The sequence below is a fragment of the Coccinella septempunctata genome, chromosome 1 (assembly GCF_907165205.1).
Source record: "Coccinella septempunctata chromosome 1, icCocSept1.1, whole genome shotgun sequence".
NCBI lineage: Eukaryota > Metazoa > Arthropoda > Insecta > Coleoptera > Coccinellidae > Coccinella > Coccinella septempunctata.
The window spans coordinates 39,339,268-39,365,077 of record NC_058189.1 but is presented as its reverse complement, the minus strand read 5'-3'; the positions used below and the strand labels follow the sequence as shown (position 1 = coordinate 39,365,077).

General features: G+C 36.9%; 1 protein-coding gene across 1 annotated transcript in view; it reads right to left on the bottom strand.

Moving 5' to 3' along the window:
- LOC123307787 (serine/threonine-protein phosphatase 2B catalytic subunit 3-like) overlaps window positions 1–25,810 on the bottom strand; it is a 292,638-nt gene that overhangs the window by 69,268 nt on the left and 197,560 nt on the right. The window contains exon 5 of the mRNA XM_044890221.1: window positions 5,523–5,668. Coding sequence (XP_044746156.1) covers window positions 5,523–5,668 — 146 coding nt within the window. The remainder of the gene's footprint in view (window positions 1–5,522; window positions 5,669–25,810) is intronic.

The following is a 25,810-nucleotide window of genomic DNA, read 5'->3' as shown; positions in this document are numbered from 1 at the left end:
AGTGTCCAGAGAATTTTTTTTTTTTTTTTTTATTTTTTTTTTTGTTTTTATGCATGAGATACATTTTTCTTTTGTCTTGAAAAATTTTATTTCCAATTTCTTTGAGTAGCAAAGTAATTATTAATTAGATTCTAAAATGTCTGACCATTCGGACTGCGATTCCGTAATGGAAGAAGACGCGCCAGAAATCGCTAATGTCGTGTCCGAACACGATATTTTGAGAGAGGAGAACGCAAGTTTGAAAGCGAGGGTGAATGAGTTAGATAGATGCGTATCTAGCTTAGTTGCTGAGATTAAAAATCTCAGGGAGAGGCTCGAGTTGCAGGAGGGAAATAAGGAAAGTTACTCCAAAGCACTCAAGAAGAACATTATTTTGAAAAATGTCCAAGAAGTGAACTTACCGGTTCAAAAACAGAAGATGGAGGTGGTCAAAACCCCTCAAACCAAAATTTCTCCACCCGCCAAAAGAGTGAGAAAGGATAGCTCCTCGTCAAATGAAGATACAAACAAGAAAATAGTCTTGGAAACCCCAGCCCAAGAGAAAACCACTCCAGTGGAGAGAAAAGAAAAAATCCCCCCAGTTACCCTGAGAGGTACGTCCGAATGGACGTCAATTTCCAACGCGTTAATGCGAAACGGAATAAATTACAGCAGAGCGACTACTGTGAAGGACGGAATTAGGGTCGTTCCACAAACCGCGGAAGACCACAGAAGAATGACGGACTTCCTTCATAAAATAAATAGGGAGTTTTACACTCTTCAACGGGAGGAAGAAAAGAAAATCTATGCGGTAGTGAGATATCTACCGCTGGATGCAGATATTCCGACGATCCTTGACGACCTCAAGGATCAAGGGATCGTCGATGCTGAGGTCATAAGAATGACCTCAAATATAACTAAGAGGCCGATGCCCTTATTGCTGGTTAAAACCCAGAATAAGGGTATCTTCGAGGTGAGAAGGCTCTACAACATGAACTGTGTTGTTGAACCTAAGAGAAGGACGACCGGGCCTGGACAATGTTACCGCTGTCAGCGATATGGACATGCCCAAAGTAAGTGCACTTTTCCATGGAGGTGCGTGAAATGCTCCGGTAATCACAGCTCCAAGGAGTGTACGCTCACCAGGGAGAACGAGGAGCGAAATGCCTCTTGTGTTCTCTGTGGAGAGCAAGGACATCCAGCCAGCTACAAGGGATGTAGCGAATGGAAATTGGTCACTAAAAAGACCAAGAGATCGCCAAGATCGAACCAGACCAGCTCGAGGCCAACACAAAATACACCGAGGCCATCCCCAAACTCTTCGGAAGTGAAGAAACCCCAGGAAACTGCAACCGAAGCAGTCAAAGAGACGAAGAAACCTGAGAAAAAGACGGAAAAGGCAAAAACCGTCAAAAAAGCCGAAACCAGAAAAGGAATTTCTGGAATCACTGAGGAACTGGATAAGTTCACGAAAAACCTCCTCAGCACGATGATGCAGAATCTGGAGAAAGAGATTGAGAAGAAGATGCAGCAAATTATTAAGAATATTTAATGGCTGACACGACGATAAAGAACAATCTCATAATCGTCTCTTGAAACGTCGAAGGATTGAGAGCCCGCAGATCAGAATTCGAAGAACTGATTGAAGAGAAGAGACCGGATGTCATAGCTCTTCAAGAAACGAGACTTAACCCCAACGTTCGGATAGCATTTCCCAATTACGATATTTACAGAAATGATAGACCTAACAGCACAGGTGGCGTTGCTATACTGGCTAGAAGGAATATGGATCACCATTTCGACCAAATATTCAATGGACAAGAAGTAGAAGCAATATCGATTATTGTGAATACTAATCGAGGGCAAGTGAAGATTATTTCAACTTATAAATCACCGGATAAGGACATGCTGGAAGAGGATCTAAAAATGCTACTAGAAGGAAGACACCCGAAAATCATAATTGGTGATCTTAACTGCAAATCGCAGGAATGGAACAGTAGGGTGGAAAATACAAACGGGAGAAGACTGAAGATTTATGCTGAAAAACTTAATGCAGTTGTGATAGGACCTGATATACCGACCTACATACCAAGAGTAAATGGACTACCCGATGTAGTACTGGACATTGTCGTAATGAAAGACATCACTGAAGAAATCAGCATTGATACAATAGAAGACGGAACTTCAGACCACAATCCCATAGAATTCATAGTGGGTCATGGCCCAAGAAACGAAGAAGAGACACAAACCAAGGAACGCACAGACTGGGAGAAATATAAGAATTTACTTCAGGAGAAAATCAGGGAAATTCCCCAAATAAACACCCAGGATGAATTAGATGAAGCAGTTGAAAAATTGGAAAATCATATAAAAGAAGCCTATGAAGAAAGCACCAAGAGAATAAGGAAACCAATTCCGAAACATTCACATGGAGATACGCCAAGGGATATAAAGGAACTTATAAAAAAGAACAGAAGACTCAGGAAAATCTACAGAACAACAAAAAGAGAAGAAGACAAGAAGAAACTGAATAAGCATAGTCAGATATTGAAAAATGCTTTAACAGAACTGCGTAATAACAGATGGCACCAGAGATTAAGGGAACTGAATACAATAGATCACTCAGCTTGGAAAATGCAAAAACGCTTACGACGAGAACAGACAGTTATACCTCCACTGCATGGAGCAAACGGAATGGTATATACGAGACTTGAAAAAGCCGAAGCACTTGCCGACACAATTGAGAGAGAAGCCAGAATAAATTACAGAAATGATGATGACAATGAAGATCTAGAAGAAGAAGTGGAGGCAAACGAAGAACTGATGATGGAACCACCGGAAACCGAAATCATTCCAAAACCGGCTTCACCAACAGAAATCAAAGAGATCATAATGAAACTGAAAAACCGGAAAGCACCGGGAGAAGATAGGATAACGAATTATATGTTGAAGAAATTGCCTAGAAAAGGAATAGCAGCCTTGACGAATATAACAAACGGAGTGATGAGGACCGAATACTACCCAAAGAGATGGAAAACTGCAGAAATGATAGTTTTCAACAAGCCTGGAAAGGAACGGAAATTTCCTCAAAATTATAGACCAATCAGCCTACTATCAGCACTAGGAAAAGTCGTCGAGAGGGTTATCGCCAAAAGGCTGAATGAGGAAACAGAAATGTTGAAGATAATTCCACCCGAACAATTTGGATTTCGACGAGAACACTCGACTGAACTCCAATTACTACGGCTCATAGAATACGTCACCGAAGGAATGCAGACCAAACAGGCCACAGGATTAGTTCTGATGGATATCGAGAGAGCTTTTGATAGAGTATGGCACGAAGGCCTAATCTACAAGATGAAAAAAGCAGGATATTCGACCAAGCTATGCAAGATTATAAGGAACTATCTGAGGAATAGAAACTTTTATGTGAAGATAGATGGAGCAACCTCTCAAACCAGACAATTGGAAGCGGGAGTGCCTCAAGGATCGGTACTTGGACCTCTGCTTTACGTAATATACGTTTATGATATCCCGAAGAATGCTAGGAATATGCTCACCTTGTACGCAGATGACACAGGAATAGCGTTCAGACATCGACGCCCAGAGATCATACACCGGAGACTGCAGGAAGCCATAGATGAATTACTCAAATGGTGCATCAAATGGAAAATCCAAATCAATGGAAGAAAGACTCAAGCAATATTACTGCAAAAGAGAAGATTGAGGATGGAAGAAAACCTTGAAGTTGATGGACAAGAGGTTGAATGGAAAAATGAAGCAACATACCTAGGAGTGACGCTTGACAGAGGACTTACATGGAAAAACCACATCAAATGTGCTGTTGATAAAACAAAAGCCGCAATGAGTAAACTTTATCCACTCATAGGCAGAAGAAGTCATATGAATAAGAACATCAAGTTGACGATGATTAAAACTATTGCGCGACCACAACTCACATATGGATCGGCGGCATGGGGCTTCGCAGCCAAGACCCACATCAAGAGAATACAGGCCACTGAGAATAAACTCCTTAGAATGGCGATGGACGTACCCTGGTTTGTTAGGAACAAACAAATCTACAAGGACTTGGAATGGGAACCAGTTACAGAATTTATGAAGAGAAAGGCGGAAAGGATATTCGACAAAGCCAAACAACATCCAAATGAGGAACTACGAAGATTAGTCGACTACGATCCAACAGAAGAAGCTAGAAGGTCAAGAACCTACCACCGAAGACCGAGAGATCAGTTAAGGATTTAAATGTAACCAAAGAAGAGCTTAACCTATAAAAGCTATAGGCAGCATACAACTATCAACACGACTATGATCGTGCGAGAGTCCAGAAACCATAAGAGTCAACTGGTTAATAGGCAAAATGCCCGGAACCTATGAAGAAGCAGTTAAGGGTTTTTAGTGGGTCTCGAGCTCAGAGAGTGAGAATCCCCACACTGTTCCCCCTCAGCAGAGGGTGTGTTCGTCTGTTTGCAGATTTTCCCCCTGCTACACCAAAAAAAAAAAAAAAAAATGTCCCTGTGTTTTGTGGGTTCTTTATCCTTCTTACTTCACTTTATAGCAAAGATTTTGTTTGTATTTTAATACGAGTCACCGTCTGGTTAAATTCCCTCTGAATCACATTTTCTTCACTGAATATGAGTGTTTTTCACTATCAGGTGATGAGGCTATAACAAAAACTTCCCCATGTGAGTGAAATTGATACTCATCCGGTAATATACATATATACGGACCTTCAACTATATTTAGCTACCTGATGAAGCCAGTTTGAAAGCCATTGTGAAAAACGCATTCAAAGTGAGAATAATAATGGAAATAGTTCGATTCGAGATTGGAAAATAAGGAAGGATATTTTTGCAACAATATTTTCAATTCAACTCAGAAAAACTCCATGACTTAAGTTGTCACCTTGCTCTGGGAAGCGCTGGATTTTTTACGAGAAATAAATGAAGATCACCTAACGCTTTGAAGCATTAAAAACCATTAGAAATCAATATTCTCAATGGAAATTGAAAGCAACTGATTTTCCAAACAACAATTTTTTTCTCGACTTGTTTACTCTCGTTATAGTACAATTCGAAAAAGTTTGGATATCATACGAGAAGGAATAAAGAAATTGGGTAGCTTCAATCATTATTCATATAAAAAAACTCCCGAATATACTGCATGATAATTTTGCAATTTACTGCCTCTTGAAATAAAGAATTCTACATGTAAAAGCATGAGAGATATTCAAAAAAACGCTGAACAAAATACTAAGGTCGGAGGCTTTTTATGATTTCTCTGAGTTCATGATTTTTTTTTCACAGAAATAAATGTTACTGAATTTGACTGTTAGAGTGTGCATTATTTTTTGTGACTTTGGGTATTGTATGTGTATATTTCTTTTATTTCTGACATGTCCAATACAATGTAAATTGTGAATTTTATTATAATTATTATAAGATGTTGCAATAAATTGACAAACTTTGATATATGAAATATAATAAAATAGAATCGAAGGAATAATCAACATTAATCTGACTCACCCTTCGTATGTCATCTAAATTGTGTATTTCTGGTGAAAGACCGCCGTGGACACATAGAAACTGTTGGTTCATGAGCGCCGCCAATGGTAAACAGTCAAAAGCCTCCATACACGCATCATACACTCGTTCCGAGTATTTTATTTTACCTGAAATAAAAAAAACACATATAAATAATTAGGAATTAACCTATTCAAGTCCATTTGTCTGTAACTTTTCAGTTCAGTGGTAGTTTTTAATTAACTACGATCCTATTGGCTCTCAGGCCAAAGAAAACTAGAACGATAATTTTATGGCGCTAATTCCCGTTTTCACTACCAATCCCCAAATTTTAAGGGATGCCTAAGCCCTGGGCTCATTTAATTGAGTCTTAGCTACGATTTCGTTTCCACCAAAGATTCGGGGACTCTTAAGTGCTAGGGGACACCCTAAATTTAAAAGGCTCGGAAGATCTCCTATCGAATTAATAAAAGTTACAGCCGATTTCGACATATCTACGGTACGCAAAGTGTAATTTTTTTGAGATATAGATAAGCGTTAGTAGTGAAATTGTAGAAAGTATCGCTACTTAGAAATGCAATGATCCTGATTCAAAAACCAGGTAGTTATAAGGCGTAATTTCTCTGAAAAAGTTGATAATTTTATCGTCAAACTACCTCGACCGGTCAATGTCACCAGCACAGATTCTTATTTTTTCAAAATATAGTTGAAATCTGATATGAAATACATTTCTTTTTGATTTGTTACAGGGAAACATGAATGTTAATTCCAGCAGATGTTAGATTTTCTTGTGCAGCCTTCAAGAAAGCAGACACAAGATGACAAGATCCTACACAGATTGTGCAAGTTATCTTTGGCCACAGTGATTGTACAGGCAATTTGCAACAAAAACTGACTATAGAGTAAAATTAAATTATCTTCCGGTATTAGTTAAGAAGTTAATATTTTGTGACGTTTCACACAAAACAAGGCCTATCTTATATAACCCTCTTCACAATAGTGTACAATGAATTTCAATTCATGAGATTGACTTCGAGCCATGCAGTGTTTTCCGTAGAAAAATTTTGAAAATTTACTAACTAACTGGGTGGGTAAAATTCTCTTTGAATGGCAGCTTTGTGGCCGTAAGAGCAAGGAGAAAAAAATGGATGGCACGTTTTTTACCTCGATTCTCAAAATCCTGATGATGGTCAAAACTGCATCCATTATTTATCTTCTTTTGTTTTCAAGCTATAAGTGAAATCCCATGTTTCGGCTCTTTGAATTGGTTTCAGTGATATCGAAAAACAAATGTTAGATTTCACAGCAACTTTTTTATGTAGGATATAGTGGAGCGGACGAAAAATTTTTACAGTCCGACACTTCAGTGATATAATTGTAATATTTATTTTTCTGAATATAAATCCTTCTTTCAACATATTCCAGACCTATATTTTTTTCTGATTCAGAATATATTATAATATACGTCTTGTCGCTAATTGGTCTTCCAAAAAAACTCAAGAATTACACTGTGCAAAAAAATTAACGCACATTATGGAAATCTCAAATTTATTCTACAACTGAAGGTGTTCTCAATGATAATTATTTTCATCAGAATTATGCATGCATATTTCATCCACTTTCAACGGTTTTCTTCAATACAGAGGTTTTTTCCCAGCAGGAATAAAAAAAGATGATATTATCAGATTTTGAATGTATTGGCTCCATTCTAAAATCAGTTGTTCTCGATCAATTCTAGTGATCAATAGTTTTTCTTTCGTTTGATTTTCTACACTCGATCGCTATGCAACACGAAACACGCAATTTGACCCAAGAGGAATGTGCCCAAGCGGTAGTTTTGCGAGAAGAAGGGTGGACATACACAAGAATTGCAGAAAGGTTTGGAGTTTCCCAGTGTGTCCAGAATGTTGCAGCGATTCAGGGAGACAGGTATGAATGTCCGAAGACCAGGACAGGGTAGACCACAGGTAACAACTGCCATTCAAGAACGTTACGAGAGTTTCTTCGTTGAGACAACGGTTTGCAACCGCTCGCCTCCCTCAAATTCAGCTTGAGCAAACTCATGAGGTGCAAATTAGCACTCAGGCAATAAGAAATCGCCTCAGAGAATATGATTTGAGGCCTCGTGTCGCGGCAAGAGGCCCAGCTCTTACCCCAGCCCATCGAAAGGCGCGTTCGGATTTTGCGAGAGAGCATATCCATTGGGAAGAGGCCGATTGGGAAAGAGTTCTCTTCACAGATGAGTCTAGATTCTGCCTCTACCATTGTGATCGACGTTCCTTTGTATACAGACGTCCATATGAAAGATATGCTCAGTGCAATTTCCTGAATACTACTGGTTTCGGGGGAGGATCGATTATGGTATAGGGTATACATATTTGACTGCTCGCACAGACCTAGTGGTCGTTGATAATGGAGCTATGAATGCTGATAAGTATATAAGGAACATTCTTGAAGAGCATGTAGTGCCATTTGCCCCATACATTGGTGAAAATTTCATTTTTATGGACGATAATGCCAGACCTCATCGTGCGCGCATCGTTCAGGAGTACCTTGAAGAGGTTGAAGTCTCTCGCATGGAATGACCAGCAAGAAGTCCAGATCTCAATCCGATTGAGCAGGTTTGGGACAACCTCAATAGAAGGCTGAGAAGTTCAGCAAATCATCCAGCTACTCTTAATGACTTAGGAATCCAACTCGGAGAAATCTGGGAAGGATTAGATCAGAACATTTTAAGATCATTCATTTTGAGTATGAACCGTCGTTGCCGTACAATGTAATTATCGCAAGGGGTGGAAATACCCTGTGTTAAATCACTTATCAGCATTTCACTATTTTGAAAATTGTTCATTTCTTTTCTTTCACATAAGATTCGGTGAAATCCTGAATTTTTCTTCCATTTAATGTGTCTTGTTTCGTTCAAAACCTTCCCAAGAGAACATAAAAATAAGTTATAAAGTCAATGTAGAGTTAACTTTCATTAAAATTGAGATTTTCAGAATGTGCGTTAATTTTTTTGCGCAGTGTATTATATTTCGGTCACGTTGGCATTTATAAATAACCAGAATTTCAATAATTCGACTACTTCATATTTACCCATAATAGTACAAGCACAGCCGTCTGTCTTTGTTCGAGAAGGTGTTTTAAAAGGCTGTTATACTAGTGCTTGAATCGGTCGTCTGGTGGTGACAAGAAAATTTATTTAAAATTTTATATTTTTTTTGGTCTTTTCATCTTTATAAGAAAAATGGTTTTTTTTTTGAACCAGTGGTGGATCCGAAAACCAGAGATATCGATGTAGTATATTGATCATCTAGTAATTAGGTTACGGAATATATTCATTCGAATTCAGGTCTAAAAATTTCCTGAGAGTGATGCATTCGATATTGAAAATTCAAATATTCAAAATGATAATGATCTTCAAATTCTTTAATAACCTGCCACAGCATATGAAGTTTTATGAGCATTACCCGATCATCAATGAAAATAATCTTCTAACTTGTCCAAACTAGTTTTTGAGTTTTCTGATTGGTAGCACAATAAGAGACACGTCCTCTCTTATATTATTATATATATATGTATTACTGAAACTTTACGAAATATAGGTACCAATTAAAAGAGCCGAAAAATGAGTTTTCACTTAAAAATAACTTCAAAACAAGGAGAGACAGAGCGATGTGGTTTTGACCATCCATTTTGTATAACTCGAGGTCAGAAACGTGCCATCCATTTTTACCTAGCTTTTACGGTTACGAAGCTGCTATTCAATGAAATCGAATTTTGCGCAGCCTGTATATATGACAGCTTGAATACTCAACGACTATCACTGCAACCATTATCAAAATGTGAAACACTGTAAACTTAAACGCGAATATGTTTTTATCCTACACTATGCATAGAAATGGTTCATGAGTGAAAAGAATCCTTTTTAAATGAGAATGATAAATATGGTGAAAGTCATCAAGAAGTAACTAGCTTCCTTAATGATTTACAACATGAAAGCTAATCATATATCGGAAAGCATCGAAACGTTTCATTGCAAATAGTCCATAATTCACAAAAAATTGCAATACTCCAAATCGAAGGAACGAAGGATATTCTACAAGAAATTTGTCACTAAACAATGTCATTACCAAATGTTCTGTAGGAAACTTTGAAGTCATATTTTTCTAGTTTTATTCAATTCATTTCAAGTACATTCAGTATGTACGAATAACAATTCCTGGCGTGCATTATGTAGATTTAAACTTCTATTGTCCTTGTCATTTCAAAAATATTTTCAATTGGCCCCATGCTTTAAAAATATAATCCTGAAGGTCTATTGTGTCCCAAATCAGAGCCTTTCTCACAACTGCGCCATTTGCAACTCGCCCAATAGAGTTCCAATGGACTCCAGTATCTAAGAGGGCTTCAAGGAGATTGAATCCTCATTCCTCCTATAATTTTCTCGTCCAAGACAGTCCTTGCGCAAGCTTGCAATGAGGAGGTATTCTGTAGCCGGAATGCCACAGAATCTACACTCGTCAGTTTCTGATGATCCCATTCTCATCATATGCTTCCAAAAGCGACAATGTGCGGAAATCAATGAGGAGGCATATCTTATTCTTACTCAGATCCAAAAACTTCTTTGATCATACAGTATCTTTATCCCGAAGGCATTTTTTGGAATGATTCATTCCTGGAAGATTCCACCAGAGTCTCTTTCAGTTTTTTTTCTTTTCCAGAAATTCTTACTTATGTGCATTTTTCTATACCACAGAAAGTTTGTGGGCCAGTAAGTAGCATCTGAGCTTCCATTGTGGCGAGAGTGTTGGCTTCTTCATCCAGAGTGACCTTGTATAACACACTTATAGTACCAGAGAAACAGATGCAGGAATTAATTGGGTTTATGAAAACATGAATCATTTTAAATAGTTTATTCAGTCGAATAACAGTCAAGTCAGTCTTTCCTTGCACTGACTGCTTGAAATCTATTTCGCCACTATTGTACCTGAGGGACCAGCAATGACGGATTTGTCGTAAGGAATAGGTACGTAGCTAGAGTACAAACCAGGCGTGTACACCAAGGACTTGGCTAGAGGGATCACAGACGGTTCCACACCATGGACTTGATTGACAGCTTGACCATAAGAGGCATGGAGGGATGGGGCTACCACTACTGAACCATCGTGTGACACGAAACCTCCTGCACTGAAGCTGTCGACCACGTTTCCATCTGGTCCAACGCTAACAGTTCTTGTGCTGGAACCCTGAAGGCCTTTGGCAACAGGTGCCACCCCACTAACTACAACGTTTGATAGGCCATTGACAAGAGTTCCATCGTGATTGATATTGATTGTTCTGAATACTGGAATGTGCACATTTGTAAGGACTGGGTAAAATCCTGATCCAACTAAACCTCCAAAAGTACCACTGTAAACAAAACTTCCATCCGGTCCAAGGTTGGCAGACTTCTTCTTAGGCCCTTCTACGATCTCAGCCGAAGAAGCGAAGGCAAGAAATGCAGAAATAACGATTACCTGTTCGGAGAACGAAATTTGTTTATGTATATAGCTGATTAAGTTTTTTCTTATTTCTTTTATACTCAGTATGTGATTGAAGCACAAAGGGACGGTTTAAGTACCAAAATTGTTGTCTTAAGGATTGTTTGTCATAGACAAAATATCGAAAAAATAAATCTCGTGACAAAAAATTGTAGTTATTCAATCTGGATAGAAGACCAACAAGGAATATAAAAAAGTAACTCGAAAAAAAAACTTTATTATATAATAAAAAAATTGGTTATTTTACTCACTACGGTTTTCATCTTCGTTGAAATTTTTGTGTAGCCAGAAGAAGAACTGATGCCTGAGGAAGATGTTTAACCGATTTTATACTAATTGGTATCGTATGCACTTAATTATCGATGCCAGTCAACCAGTGGTTTTTTTGGATCATTCGAATCAAATTATTAAAAAAATGATAGCACGTCAACACATTAGATAATCGGTTTAATGGTACTTCCAATTTGAATCAATATTTCTTATCTATCTGATGGAATATTGGATTGTCTTGAATTGAAGTGAATGTGAAAACAATGGAATTATGTAGTTGTTTGTATTATGTACTGATTTATGGGAAAATTGTTCAATATGAAATACTACTAATTTTTTTGATGGAATTACATAGCACATAAGCAAATTTATAATCATTGTTCGACGAGATTCTGATAATTCAATTTAAAAAATACTACTACTCCTCACAGAAGGAATTTTGGAATATACTATCCGTATTACAAACAGGAATAAGGACTATTTTATTGATTACACTAAATAATCACACTCATAAGAACTCTTTTGCGATCAAATTTTGCGACATAGGAAATATAAGCTTTCATATTTCTGAGCTAATTATTGTTGATAAATTGAAGTTTTGTTTTTCCGATAAGAGTCACTTGATATATTTGACATTTTTTAGAAAAAGACGGCACCGGCGCCGCGAGAATTTAGCGCCACCAATTTGTTTTTTTCATTAGAACCCACGATTTACCGGAACTATTCAAAATTTTCATCCAAAAATCTTCAAAATCTACCCAGAACTAAAAAAAAGAGTATATTTTCCAACAACGTCGGAAAAACACATGAGTTGAATACTCCAGAGATTTGAGCGTTGAAACTATTTATTTTGATTTCATTTAAAAACCAATAAAAAAAAACTTGACTATATAGGTTTCACAGTTTGAATTAAAGTCTCTTTGATACACATGTTTCGGGTTTTGCCACATTATCAAAACTTGAAAAAATGCGTAAGGTCAGATCATATATTATCAAGTTAAAACCGGTGACAATATTGTTGAAAGTTTTTTTGGCTGGCGATATTTCCAAAAACTCCAGAAGATCCTAAGGTTAACTTTTATCACTTTTTGTAATTTTTTTTGATTCATTTTAAAATGAACACCTTCCATATGTCATTTCATAAATAATAAGATATAATATATATAAAAAGATATTTCTCTGAAAAGTAGGTATGAATTGAAACCTTATCAAAATAGTATAGAATTTTATATACAACACGTGAGTCATGAATGTTTATTCATTCTAAGAAATGGACCAACTCGAGCTTCATTTAACACACTTGTTGTATAATTAACTATGTCGATTCAAATCAATCGAATTTTGCTCACCCTGTACAACGGAAAATAATTTTAGCCTACTCTGAAAGAAGTTTCCGGTTGCAATTCGCCTGTAGAATCCCTTTGTGCCTTTGCATACCCTGTATGGTGTCACATATCTTCATGAATTTCGTTCATGATTTTTACAAAGAGCTGCATTGCTTCTTGAAATCAAAGAATGGAAACGGTCAAAAATGTTTATGGTTCCCTAAAATTTCTGAACCTTGCATAGGGATTAAGAATGTGATTATTTAAAACAGAAACGTGAAAAAAAAGAAGATTGTATACAGTTAGGGTGTTTCAAAAAAAGCTGACCTCGTTTGTAGGATAGGTAGAAAATTGGAAAATAATTGGGGTTTGCTCAGTAAAAAATTCTCGTAACGCCTTTCGTATTCAAGATAAATTGTGGAAAACGAAGACCTCAATTGCAATTTCTTAATATTTATTAGTTTTCCTTTATTTGGCGAAGAATTTGGGAATAGTGGAGAGAATTACACAGTCTTTCTTGATTTTGGGTGGATTATTAGGTCAATATCTAGGGATATTTTTGACATTTTTGCGATATATTGCGTTTCTATGGAAATATCACCATTTGATGGATGTCTGGTTTTTTTCTTAACATTTCAGCTATAACTTTCACGTTCTCCACGGATGTTCGATTATTCGGTGTGGAGCACGATCCTTCGTCTACATGACGACATAGGGGAGCTTTACACCTCTGGCTAACAATCCAAAATCAGCGAAGTAATTTCGAAGTTATAGATAGCTAGTCAAAATTAGGCCATTCTTTAGCTGTCCCACATTTGCTGCTTAGTAAATGATCAATTGGATAATTGATATTTCCTCTCTTTCATATTCCTTTCACATTTCATTGTCGTGGTTACCTGTAGTCAAGGGAAGTCTCCTTGAAAATTAAATTTCAGCATATAGTCACTCCAGATGAAAATTTTTAATTCTAGATAAAAACTGGCAATATTTCTGTTCACGTATATATTTTCAATGGAATTTTTTTGCTTCAGGGAGAGGAGCATCTATAGAAATAGAGATGTATGAAAAAGATAACTCATTACTTTCATTCCGAAATCGACTGTGCCAGGCTTGATCAAATCACTCGCTTCGAACGAAAAGTGAATTGTGATTTTAATCACAATAATTCGATCTGAAACTTCTCTTATATCGAGTCTAGGTATAGCAAGAACAAACAGACTGAAGATTGGATAAGACGGTTTTCGATGTACCTACTCACTATAAATCCCTCTGAAATCCATACAAACTCCACTTCCGATTATACCTCCAATTTCATACCCAAATATAAGCTTCCCAACACAGACTTCATCTAAAACGTGGTTCGAACAGTTCCCGGAACTTATCACTTCAGGCTTCGAGGATAATTAATTTATGCTACACTCTCGACGAAGATCAAACAACCTCCAGGAAATCATAGAGGTATACTTCTATCTGCGGACAACCTCACGAAGATTGGGTGCTTCAAGCTGTATACCGAAACTTTATTTAGCAAAGAATTACAAAAGCTTCTACCGACAGATCGATATTCTGGAATGTTGGAGCCGGAAAAATGTTTACTCGTAATATCCTTTCTTATTTGTTTTATTAGATCATTTTCCTCGTTGTTGTAGAAGCCGGAGTAAAAGACTATTGAATTAATTATGAGGGGAACTAGAAAATTGTATAATACCATTATAGGTACCAAGATACTGAGAGGGAGTAAAATAAACCTGACTGGAATCAAACCAAGAATGTTTGAGGTCAAGCGCAAAGAAGTTTTTCAACCATCGATCAATAAAGCATATCAGCTTTTCGCTACGCAAAAGAAATTATAAGTAAGAAAGAGACTTACTTTACATATATATTTCTACAGTTTTTGGTGAGAACTAATATAAGTATCTGCTACGAACACGAAATTGCCGAAAAGCAATAAACTTGAGTCGAGTGGTATTCGACATGACTTTCTCACGAGTAAATAAGTCGACCAGTAATATTTGACAAACTTTCCTTTCTGAAGGTATCTGGAATTTGAGAAATGTCCAAAGATTGTCGATGAAAATAACTATTATAAGGAAACTTTGTCAAATATTACTGGTCGACTCAGTCGCATAGAGAAACGTTTGAATTTTATGATTGGCGCATAGAGACATGCCAAAATTTTATGATTGATGAGACTCTTTCTTTGCGTGCGGAACAATACTACTTTCCGAACGTCAATGCGTGTGGAAAGTAATACTTTCGAAACGCTGGTAGGAAAACTAACTTACTAAATTTGCCGGCTTGCATGTTTTATCGCTGTGAACAAGCGTCGCTATAGAAACTTACTCACTGAAAATGGAATATGAATATGGAAAAAAATTTCTTGCGAAACAAGGTTTGGGAGTGATTTTTTGTATCCCTTTCAATCAAAAAGAAACACCACCAAAATATTTTTTGAATGCCTTCTCGATCGCATAGAATATCTGCTTCAATTCATTCTTGTCAGTTTTTCATTTGGAAAAAAATTCAAGAACTTCTTTTCGAGAGCCATCTTTAGGGGACTGTAGCTAAGCAGGGGTATCAAAAAAGAAGAGTTCATTTAAAAGACCCACCCTATTTTCGGACAAGGAGTCACACCCTAAATTTTTTCGCAACTATTCATATATACCCTGTATATTATATTAACCCTCCAGATTCTGCTCTAGAAAATCGCTATTGGGATCGCACTGTTCTCACAGATCACCTACCTCACATAACTTTCTAGACAAATAGGCCAATAGACGTGACCTTCCCAACCTAACCTAACCTAACCACCTACTGAACCAGCAAGCAGATAAAATATCTAGTACAGAGATCTTAAAGAATACATCAGGGGATGATGGAAATTGAGAGAATTCAAAAGCACCAATATTTTCAATCCATCTTTTAGGTCTGATACAAAACAAACTTCCCAAAAATTGGAGAAAGCTTTCATATCAAGCAAACAACTATAATACCGCTGGGGACGGCAATATGTAAACACATAAAAAATGAAGAAATTCGTGGAAGAGAACACCGTCGGCTAGTCCACGTCGTGGATCAGCTGTTTCGGTTTGGTCGAACACAAGTGCGAGTAGCCAATTCATTCAATATAAGCCAAAGTGTCTTATCACATTTATTTTCACCGAAACTGTGTCGTCTAAGTCTAAGACTCAAAAATGGTAGACCACGTGCTTTAATGCCAGCAACCGAAATAGTTGTTGGTTATTAATTCATGAGTGTGTCATATTAGTATAACATAGAGTATAACTATCATATAAACTGCTGGTCGAAAGGCCAATTTCCATTTTCTCTCCAGAAAACCCAAGTACCTTCTGAGATATATGTATGAATACAGTTTTTCAAGTTAGAATTATGAGATTTCTATGCAATGATGTATTCACAGAAGTGAAAATTTAACTTCTTGAAATTGTCTCTCTCTGTATGCTTTCTACGAAATTATTAAAAAATCCCTCCCTTTGTTGATGTTGAAGCGTTTCTGTATGTGGTCATCAAGGACACTTTGTAATTGTTCCCAAGTGTACTCGGCAGCAGTAGGTCTTTGTGATGCTAGATATGGAATCCGTTGATTTTCTCTGATTGGGATATACAGATGACGACAATTTAACGCCGAACATAGGGAATACCATATAAAAGAAGAGGACTGTGAAAATGCAATCACCCAGTGCGAGAATAATTCCCAGTTGAATTCTTCAATAGTCTAATAGTCCTCTTTATATTGGATTCGCACCACTTTCTTATAAGTGACCTGCGCCTGCCGGCCACGAATTCGCAGTCCACTCTCTAATGACAAAGCGTAGTAGGAATTGATTCGGAGAGCGGTCCATATGAACATTCGATAATTCATCACTTTTAATGAAATTATTCTCGGACTGGGCGATTGCATTTTCACAGTCCTCTTCTTTCTCGCGGAATTCCCTATGTTCGGAGTAGAATTTTCGCAATCTGTATGTGGCAGTGCATGATTATGCAGTAATAAAAATTTGCGCCAACAGTCGCGTAAAATCTTGGAGCTACTCTGTTGATATCTTCATCAACAAAGGTCTTAAGAGAGTTCATGGTTCTTGGAAGTACTAATAAATCAGTTCTGCCATTGAAACCAAGTCCAGCTCAAACCACCATAATTATGCCTTATCGAAAACGATAGACTTCTCGAACAATACGACAGTTTCTTCGTATGAGATTTTTCGAATGGGTGGAACTCTTCTCAACAAGCGTCTCGATGGTATGCTGGATTTATGCATAGCTCCTGATAAAGGATCAACCTCAATGCTGCCGTTTGCGTTTCCTTTCTTAGGTCTTACTTCTTAGAATCTCTGCGATATCTTTTGGCTGTGATTGAAGAACTCGAAATGCTTTTGGCAGCTCGAAGGTGTTGACTTGTCATTCTGCAAGTGCTGACAGTTGTCTTCTTGCCGAAAGAGAAGTCAAGTATTCTTCTGCATAATAAACCTTACCCTGGTATACCTTTTATTGGTGCTCTCACGAACTTCAAATTCATTGTTCTTTTTTCCTGCCTTCCAAAATTTCGACCACCTACCCAGTGTAAGCAGTCCCCTGAAATAACTAATCGATTTCTCCTTGATATAAAGGGAATATTCCCAAAAGCCTCATCCGTTATTCCACGAAGTTTCGAACAAAGAGACACTTTCATATTCATTCAGCAACTAAACTTAGTGCCAACTAGCGAATATACTTAGTTTATAAGCTGGAAGTAACTTACTGGGACATGTTTAATTAGAAAGGTCGCAAGATTCGCCAGCAGAACTACAACATTCAACTCATTGTAGGGGTAATTCCAATGCAAAGAGAATTCTCCCCCTCGTTCATGCAAAATGTATACAGAGTCCTCGTCGAGAATGGGGGTTTTGCGGTTTTAGTTCCACCTCCGAATTCACATCTAATCGAATTGTATTCCTGGTTTAACTGACTGCAGCCGACTGCGGTGGCGGGTAATGAATTATGGAGTCAGTGTAACGGCTGGACTACTAACAAAAATTACACGGGAGAACGGACTCTTTGCGGACGAAAAAATTACCGGTTGGTTGATGGGGCTTCGAAAATGTTTGTTCACGGTGTTCTCTATTCTCCACGTTTCGATGCTTCCATGCGGATGTAATCGTGCATATTTCGTTATAATTGAAAACGGAAATACAGAAACCTGTTGGTTAGATACGAGCTGGATATAGGAAGAGGCATTGAAATATATTGTATCCTGAAAATTTGCACACGAAATTAGAATATGTTTATTTCAGCGAGTCAGTGACGTCAGAAATAAGTTAAAAACATCGTTTCCAGACTGTCTGAGCAGGATATAAATTGTGTTAAAATGATGGCAAAAATGGAAAAATATTTTTGTCAACCTAAACAAAAAATTACATTTCACGTACCAATTCGCGAACGAAAAGTACAGTATTGTGGAAGGCAAGTACTTTTCGTCCGCAAACTCTTTTCATCTGTTCGTCACTAAGATTCCAATACTAGATAGAAGGGCGTTTGAATCAATTTTGGCAATACAGAATTTGATGAAAAGTGTCCGTGACAAAAACATTTGGTTATGATAAATTCCTTAGGAAATTTGCTACATTTTATAACAAATTGTCAATGAAGTATCAGAAGTTTTTTGAATTCCTTTCTCGTTTTTTCCTATTTTCTGATGAATAACAACTGATATATCTATGGGAGATGATTGCCCAATATAAGGGTCCTGTAGCGTTCCTCGAACAATTGAAGAACAGAAGAATCATCACTTGGAAGACCAAACCTGGTAAAAAGGCTCCCCGGTCGAAAGCAAGATCAATATTATTAATTTCACTACTGAAGGGATTTCTGACGCCGAGAGTGATACTTCACCAAAATCAACAGAGAATTTTTGACGCAGAGATGATATTCTTCAGTGTGCAGTTGGAGAAGAAGTAATGTAGTTATGTACCTATGATTAATTATTTTTTCCTTAGTTATCATCAAGTCTTCGAATCAGTTTGATGAGGGCTGTATTATTTACATTTTCTTTCTCGATTTCTGTTCTGGTTTTTTGTTTCAGACATAATTTCCAGATGGGGAGAAGATGAAGAAATTTTTATGTCAATATGAAAAGATTGAAAAGAAGTATTGAAAGCTCATTCTGCAAACAAATTTTTCATCACCACACTGTTCACGAAAAATTCGAATTAAATAAGATTTACCATCTCACACCGTGAACGAAAATAAAAAACGGTTGATGAAAATTTTCATCCCCAAGACTAAATCGTTCTGGTACATTTCAGGTAAAACTACCCTTCAATTATACAGGGTGTCACATGAATTCCATTCGGTAGAATATTTTTGAAAACGAATCGAAATTCACGTTTTTGATATCGGGGTTAAGCTTTGACTAGAGATGACTCATTGTTTCACAGCAACTCTCCTTTTTTAAACGAGAAGCTCTAGATTAAGTTTCCTCATCGAACTCTGCATTGTTTGAATGTCAAATTTATGAATTATCGCTACAAAATTGTTTTTCAACTTGATATTTTGGAAACAAATCTGAAAGTATTCACTGAACTCATTTGGGAATATGTATCTTTATAGGGTGTGCATCGATTTGGATCATTTTGTTGTCTATTTTTAGCCTATCTCATTGAGTTTATCACCTGGTGTCTGCAGGAATTTCATTTGAATTTGATGGTTTACAGGGTAGAGCTGGAAGTTGCCATTTCCCTTAAATTTCTTAACACCCTGTAAAGGTAATTAGTGAAGCAATGATGGGTCTTTAAATAAGTTTTTGAAGCCTGATCTTCTATCAACATTTTCTTGTTTGATTCACGTCAATAGCTCTCTCCTGAAGGGAAATACTATTTCTCAAGAAAAAACTATGCAATTTATAATAAAGACATCATTATATTCTAATAAAATATTGCCTCCACGTGCTTTCATGCGACTGGGTAAGCTTCCAATACAATTGGCATTTGCCTGTTGTGGAACGTTTTCCCATTCATCAAGAAGAGCTGTTCTAGGAGCTTGAATTGTTTCCGGTTGACGGTTGCGAATAGCCTCCCTAACATACCCCACACATGCTCAAGTGGGTTTAGATCGGGGCTGCATGAAGGCTAGTCTAATCGAGATAATCTGTTACAATTCTCGCCACATGGACTACTACGTGCGCAAGTTCTTCTGACAGCAAAATAAAAAAAAACACTTTTTAAGGGCAATGCTTAATTCCAGTGAACTGTGACAAGATGAATTACTTAAATACTAATCATAACGTTGCAACAGGATAACCGTGTTCCTTGATTGAAAAGTAGGTATTGTGCTTAGGCCTGGTTGTGTAATTCGTGATTAAAGTTAATCCTCTGGATTAATTTTGACATTGCCGTTCAAATCTGTCACGTTAATCCTGGATCAACTTAAATCTCGGCTTAATCCTGAATTGAACAACAGAGCCTTAATGTCCTAATGTTATACATAAATTGCATAGTTCCCTTTGAAAAATCGTATTTCCTCTCTGGGAAGAGCTATTGACGAGGATTAAACAGAAAAATGTTAAGAGAAGATCCGGTTTGAAAATTCATTTGACGACCCATCATTGATTTACTAATTACCTCCAAAGGGAGTTCAGAAATTTAAAGGAAATTGCAAATTTCAGTTCCACCCTGTATACCATCAAATTCAATAAAAAATCCTGCAGACCCGACAACAGGCGATAAACTAGATGAAATAGGCTACAAATAGACAACAAAATGATGAAAATCGATGAATACATTAAATAATTATTTCAAAATGAATTTGATTCTGTTGAAAAATATTGTTGAAATATACTTCAAAAGTGTTCCTCAATATAGCATTCAAACCAAGAAAAAATATACTACTTTGCTTCATTCTCATCGGTCAATCTTCACAATTTTTAAAAACATAAGCACATTCTGTATTTCGTCCATTTCTTTTCTCACAAGTCTTTCCATTTGGAATGCTTCATATGGAAAACTTCATTTTTGGATTCACTTATACCTAAAAAAGCAATTTCTGTTTGTCAAAATTCTACCAAAAGTTTGGTGTAATGAACTTGATCATGAATTGAATGTTGGACATTATTCGAAGATATCCACTTCCACCTTCAGTTTTAGATGGCTCACATAATCCGGTGTTATGTAATAGTGTATGTGTAGAGCGTAGTACAATAGGTCCTTTCGTTTGCATGGGAAGTGTAGCACTTTCCTACACTCGGTGTAATTTACACTCGATTTTAGAATTCTTAGGCATAATTTCCTTCAAAAAATAAATATTTCTAACGTCAAACTACCACGACCAGTCGATGTCACGATCTCAGATTTTTATGTTTTCGAAATATTGTTGAAATATGTTATGAAATGCATCTCTTTTCAATTCATTACAGGGAAACAATGAATATTGGGCACAGGACTTTGAAATATTTCAGGAGAAAATTATTTGCAATCGTGCGATTCCGTGATCCGTTACGTCTGTCATATTGTAGCTAATTTCGTAGCTACGAGCTCCTAGCCATCCCCTAACTAAGTTTTCCACAACAGAGTGTACCGTTGTACGGTGAAAACGAATTTATATTGAGGGTAAAGTTAGGTACTCCTTAAAGCTACTGAATACTTAGATAGGAGCTTGTTTAGGGATCTCTGGTGAAAATAGGCATTACTCTTTCCTTTATTGGCTGCTTTATGGAAAAGTGAGTTGTTCACACAAAAAATTTTCGGGTACCTTGTCATAAGCGAAAATATATCAAACTTTCCTGACATCAAATATTCCGAATTTGTAGACGATCCGGTTCACTCCAAACGACAAGCGCTCATAAGCCACGTTCCTAGAAGGATCCTGAAAATCGGTCGTTGAAAATTACTAAGTTTTCTGGAGGTTAGCAAGAGCACGAGGAGATATCGATCAACAATAAACACGACCCCTGTGTGATTATCTCGAAATGAGTTACGGTTAGATTGCGGTCTTCATCAAAATACCCCGTCTCTAACAGCTATTGTAGCTACGTTCTCATTCAATTCAATATTCAAGTTCAGCTAACCTTCTACTGAAACGACCCAATTTACTCTGAGGTAATTTCTACCAGATGCGATGTGGAAATAATATGAATGTTTAATGTGTTTTACCTTCTTTGCCCCAATTTGCCAAACTCTCAAGAGAGTTATGTGTAGAAGGGATGGCTTGTCGGCTAACTTCAGGAAATTAATTAATTTTTCATATATCGCAAGTGAAGTTTTCTGTGTCAACGTAATACTAGTCGGATATGAGGGGATAAAACAGGATGAGGCATCCTAAGTTCTGAAGTGATGAAGAATTAAGTTCACAGCATATGTGTGAAGTACATTATCTTTATATACTATATGGGGTATTTCCAAAGTGAGTCTTTTTTTGACAGAACGTAGAATCCTTCAAGAACTACATAGAGTGTGGTGCAACGAAAACTTAACACCTCGATATTCCTGCTTTGAAAACAAAATGTGAGAAATCGCTCGGGCCGTCAATTTCTGATTCGAGGGGAACAACTTTTCCGCTCTTTGCATCCCCGTAACTGCAACCCCCTAACGAGGGGGAGCACAACCTCTTGATTTTGAATAGGGATGAGGAATGTTGCGTTACCTTATGTTGTGGATCTTATAGAGTACTATTAGATCCTGAAATTTCGCATCAAAATTTCCATCGATAACGAAATGAAAGGTAAAACAGTGAGAGAATAGTTACTTTTGTGATTAGTATATTAAATGCTGTTCATTTCCATGCACAAATAAGTTTTACTGAAAACGTTCACGTTCATTACTCAAGATTTCTGGTGTAAGTTAACTGAATTCATTAATGATCCGAGTTCGCAAATCATCCAGTGACATCCAGTGAATCTTGGATTTCAGGTGACCTTAGAGAAAAACTACAGTGGATCCAGATTGAGTGATCTGGGTGGCCTCTCAATATGTCCCCTTCTTCCAATTCAGGCGTGAGGAGAATTTTCACCTTAGAACTGAGGCACCGTTTGAACGAAATGAGGTGGTGTGCAATCTTGTTGGAAAATGATCGTTTATTGGTCTTCTGCATTCTTCAATACTTGCACGAGTGTTGGATGAATAGCGTTCTCCAATAGATCTAAATGAATTCAGCTAGTGACATTACGGGGTATAAAAAAAAGGCTCATTTTGGGATTTCCATAAATACCCGCCCAAATATTCGATTTTTGGGGAAGCTCAGTATGCACATTACGAAATAATCTGGCTTTTCATCTGATCAATACCGACAGGTATGCCGGTTCACAATGTCGTTAAGGTAAAATGAACACTCGTCCCAATAACAGATATCGAACATGTAGTTTTGTTTGCCGTGGATCATTTCACTGACTTGGAGTCGGCGATCGGGATCATCTTCATTCAGTTTCTGAGCCAATCGTATCTTATTAGGTTGGAATTTGTGTTGTTCAAGAATTCTTATGATTGTTGTGCGTGAAACACCAGATACATCGGACTATTTCCTAGTACTAACGGTCGGATCCATTGACAGCCACGTCCCTTGCTTCGTCTGTTTCATGCACCTTTTTTTTATTTTCGACTGAACCAGTAGCGTCAAATTTGTCAACTAGTTGTACAACATTGGCAGCGCATACATTTTTTCTAGTGTTGTTCATAATCGGATGATTTCAATAATCGGATTATGGCGATTCGAATGATCTCAATAATCGAATGATTATTCGAATCAAAAATAACCTGATATCTTTTGTTCTATACTGAAACCTAAGAATCGAGCATTCGAATGGTGGCGGTGCGGTTGCAGCAGATTGTCGAGCAGACATTCGAATTAATCTCATCATTTGAATGTTTTCGAAACGAAACTATCTCGATCGAGTTTCGAAGCTCGGTAAGGACCGGAATGCAATATCAATTAGTTTCATTACTGATGTTTTGAATTTAGCATCCAAAATAAATAAGAGTTTTTTTCATTTCTTCCTACCTCATTATTATCGGTAGAATTACCGATTTGCGATTCGATTAACTTCATTGATGGTGGACCAAGTTCAAACGAAAATATCACTGAAAACAGTCAGAAATGAAAGAAGTTTTAATTTCCGTTCAATTCCGAAAAATAAATTCCGAGATGAGAAATGTCTTAGTCCACGCCTGTTAAAAGAAATAATAAGACTTAAATGCCCATTAACAACCTTTATATGAGCTCTAGAATCTACAGTCCCTGGCCAGTTTATTAGACGCACTGAGGTTTTTTTTTATATTTACTGGTATTGCTCGAGGAAAAAGCAGAATATTTGAATTTCATTTCCACAGAATGTTAGTTTCATCTACGACTCTCATTAAATTGTTCTATTTGGCATTTATTTTGGATGTTGTAGTATTAGTACTTAAGTATGAATCAGTACTATGTCTTCCAGTGGACCTCTTGCATTCTGCATGTCGGACGTTATTTCGATAATCCACATATGAAATCATTATCTTCGAATGCAGCAAACTGAACAATTCTGCATTGATAGTATGAAGCTCTCATAGCTACACAGGGTGGCTCAGCAAAATATTAGAATTTCATGTTTAATCATCAATAAATCAATATTTTTTATTGAATATGATATATTATATGTGAAAACCATTTACAGATGAAGTATATGTAACATATACATTCAATTTAATAATTCAATATTGAGATTTTGCATCGAATCAATGCGTCTAATAATATGGCCAGGGACTGTACATGCACAGCTGCCCGATTCTCTACACCCTAGTGCTGAGGCCCAAACTCCAAAGGCTTTAGATTTCAGGTTATTTCATTCACCCAATTCTCCATAATCTTCATGCAACGATGCAACACGGTTGAAGTTAGGTTCTGTAATCAGGTTATTTATCATTCGAATTCTCGATTTCAAAAATCGGATGATGCCGATTAACGATTATTTTTAATTCGAATTATAACATCATTAATTTTTTCTAGGATGTTGTTCGTTAAATGGAGCCGCTTTGTTTCGCGCAGAGTCGTTATTTCTAAAGAATAATCTTATAATTTCCAACCTTTCTTCTAAGGAATACACCATTTTAATTCTAGGTACTACAAATTTACAATCGCTTTGACACACTTGTAAACTTCTTAAAAAATCACGATAGACAAGTTATATCAAATACATGGTCCGTCCACATTTTTGAGAAAATCAATACTTTTTTGGACGAAAAATTAACAACATAACCACTAAATACCATTTTAATGTGTCGGATACGATTTGTTAATGAAAACGGTAGTGGACTGTATTTAGCACTGATTCGGAGGCTAATTGCAATCATGAACCAAATAAAAATAATACTACGAAAGAAAAACCTACCCCCTTTTGTGAATCCTCGGAAATGAAATCCGGGTCTTCCTTCAACAACTCGGTGTCTTTGCTGGTCAGACAGGAACAAATTGATCCAGAATTTATGAAAGGCTCATTTAGAGATCTGGGGACACTACAATGGTCCTCTGTGCCAATTGGTTCATGTAACAACTGTTCGAATTTAATTCACTCGCACTATTGTGTCTTTAGCGAATTGAAACACTCATGAATTAACGGAAGTAATTCTAACTTGAAAATTAAAGAAAATTTTCGGAAGCGATTTTCAATATGAAACTATTTCGGAAGCGAGATAATTAAATATCTTAAGATCTTTTGGAGGCGCGAATGCTAATGGCTTTCTCTTCTAAAGAAAGTACGTTTTTTTCCATGTGTTGCACATACAGCAATAGTGCATTTATTTAATTCAATAAATTGAACATTAGATGACATCTGTACGGGGTTCCTTGAAATTGATAATCCTCAAACAGACTTCTTTTAACATTTAGTAAAGGAAAAAGAATTCTTTGCAAGAATTTTATACAGGGCGTAAACACGAATAATATTCTCGAGATAAACTCCACATTGCCATTCACTATTTTCGTTGTTATTTCATTGTCGATGGAAATTTTGAAGAGAAATTTCAGATCCGATAGTACTCGATACGCTCTTCAAAATCAGTTATCGCAATACCCCCCATCTTAATACAAAATCAAGGAGTTGTGCTCACTCCCGTTTCGTGGTTGAAGTTACGGGGATGAAAAGGCGGAAAAGCTGTTCCCCTGGAATCAGAAATTGACGAATCCGAGCGATTTT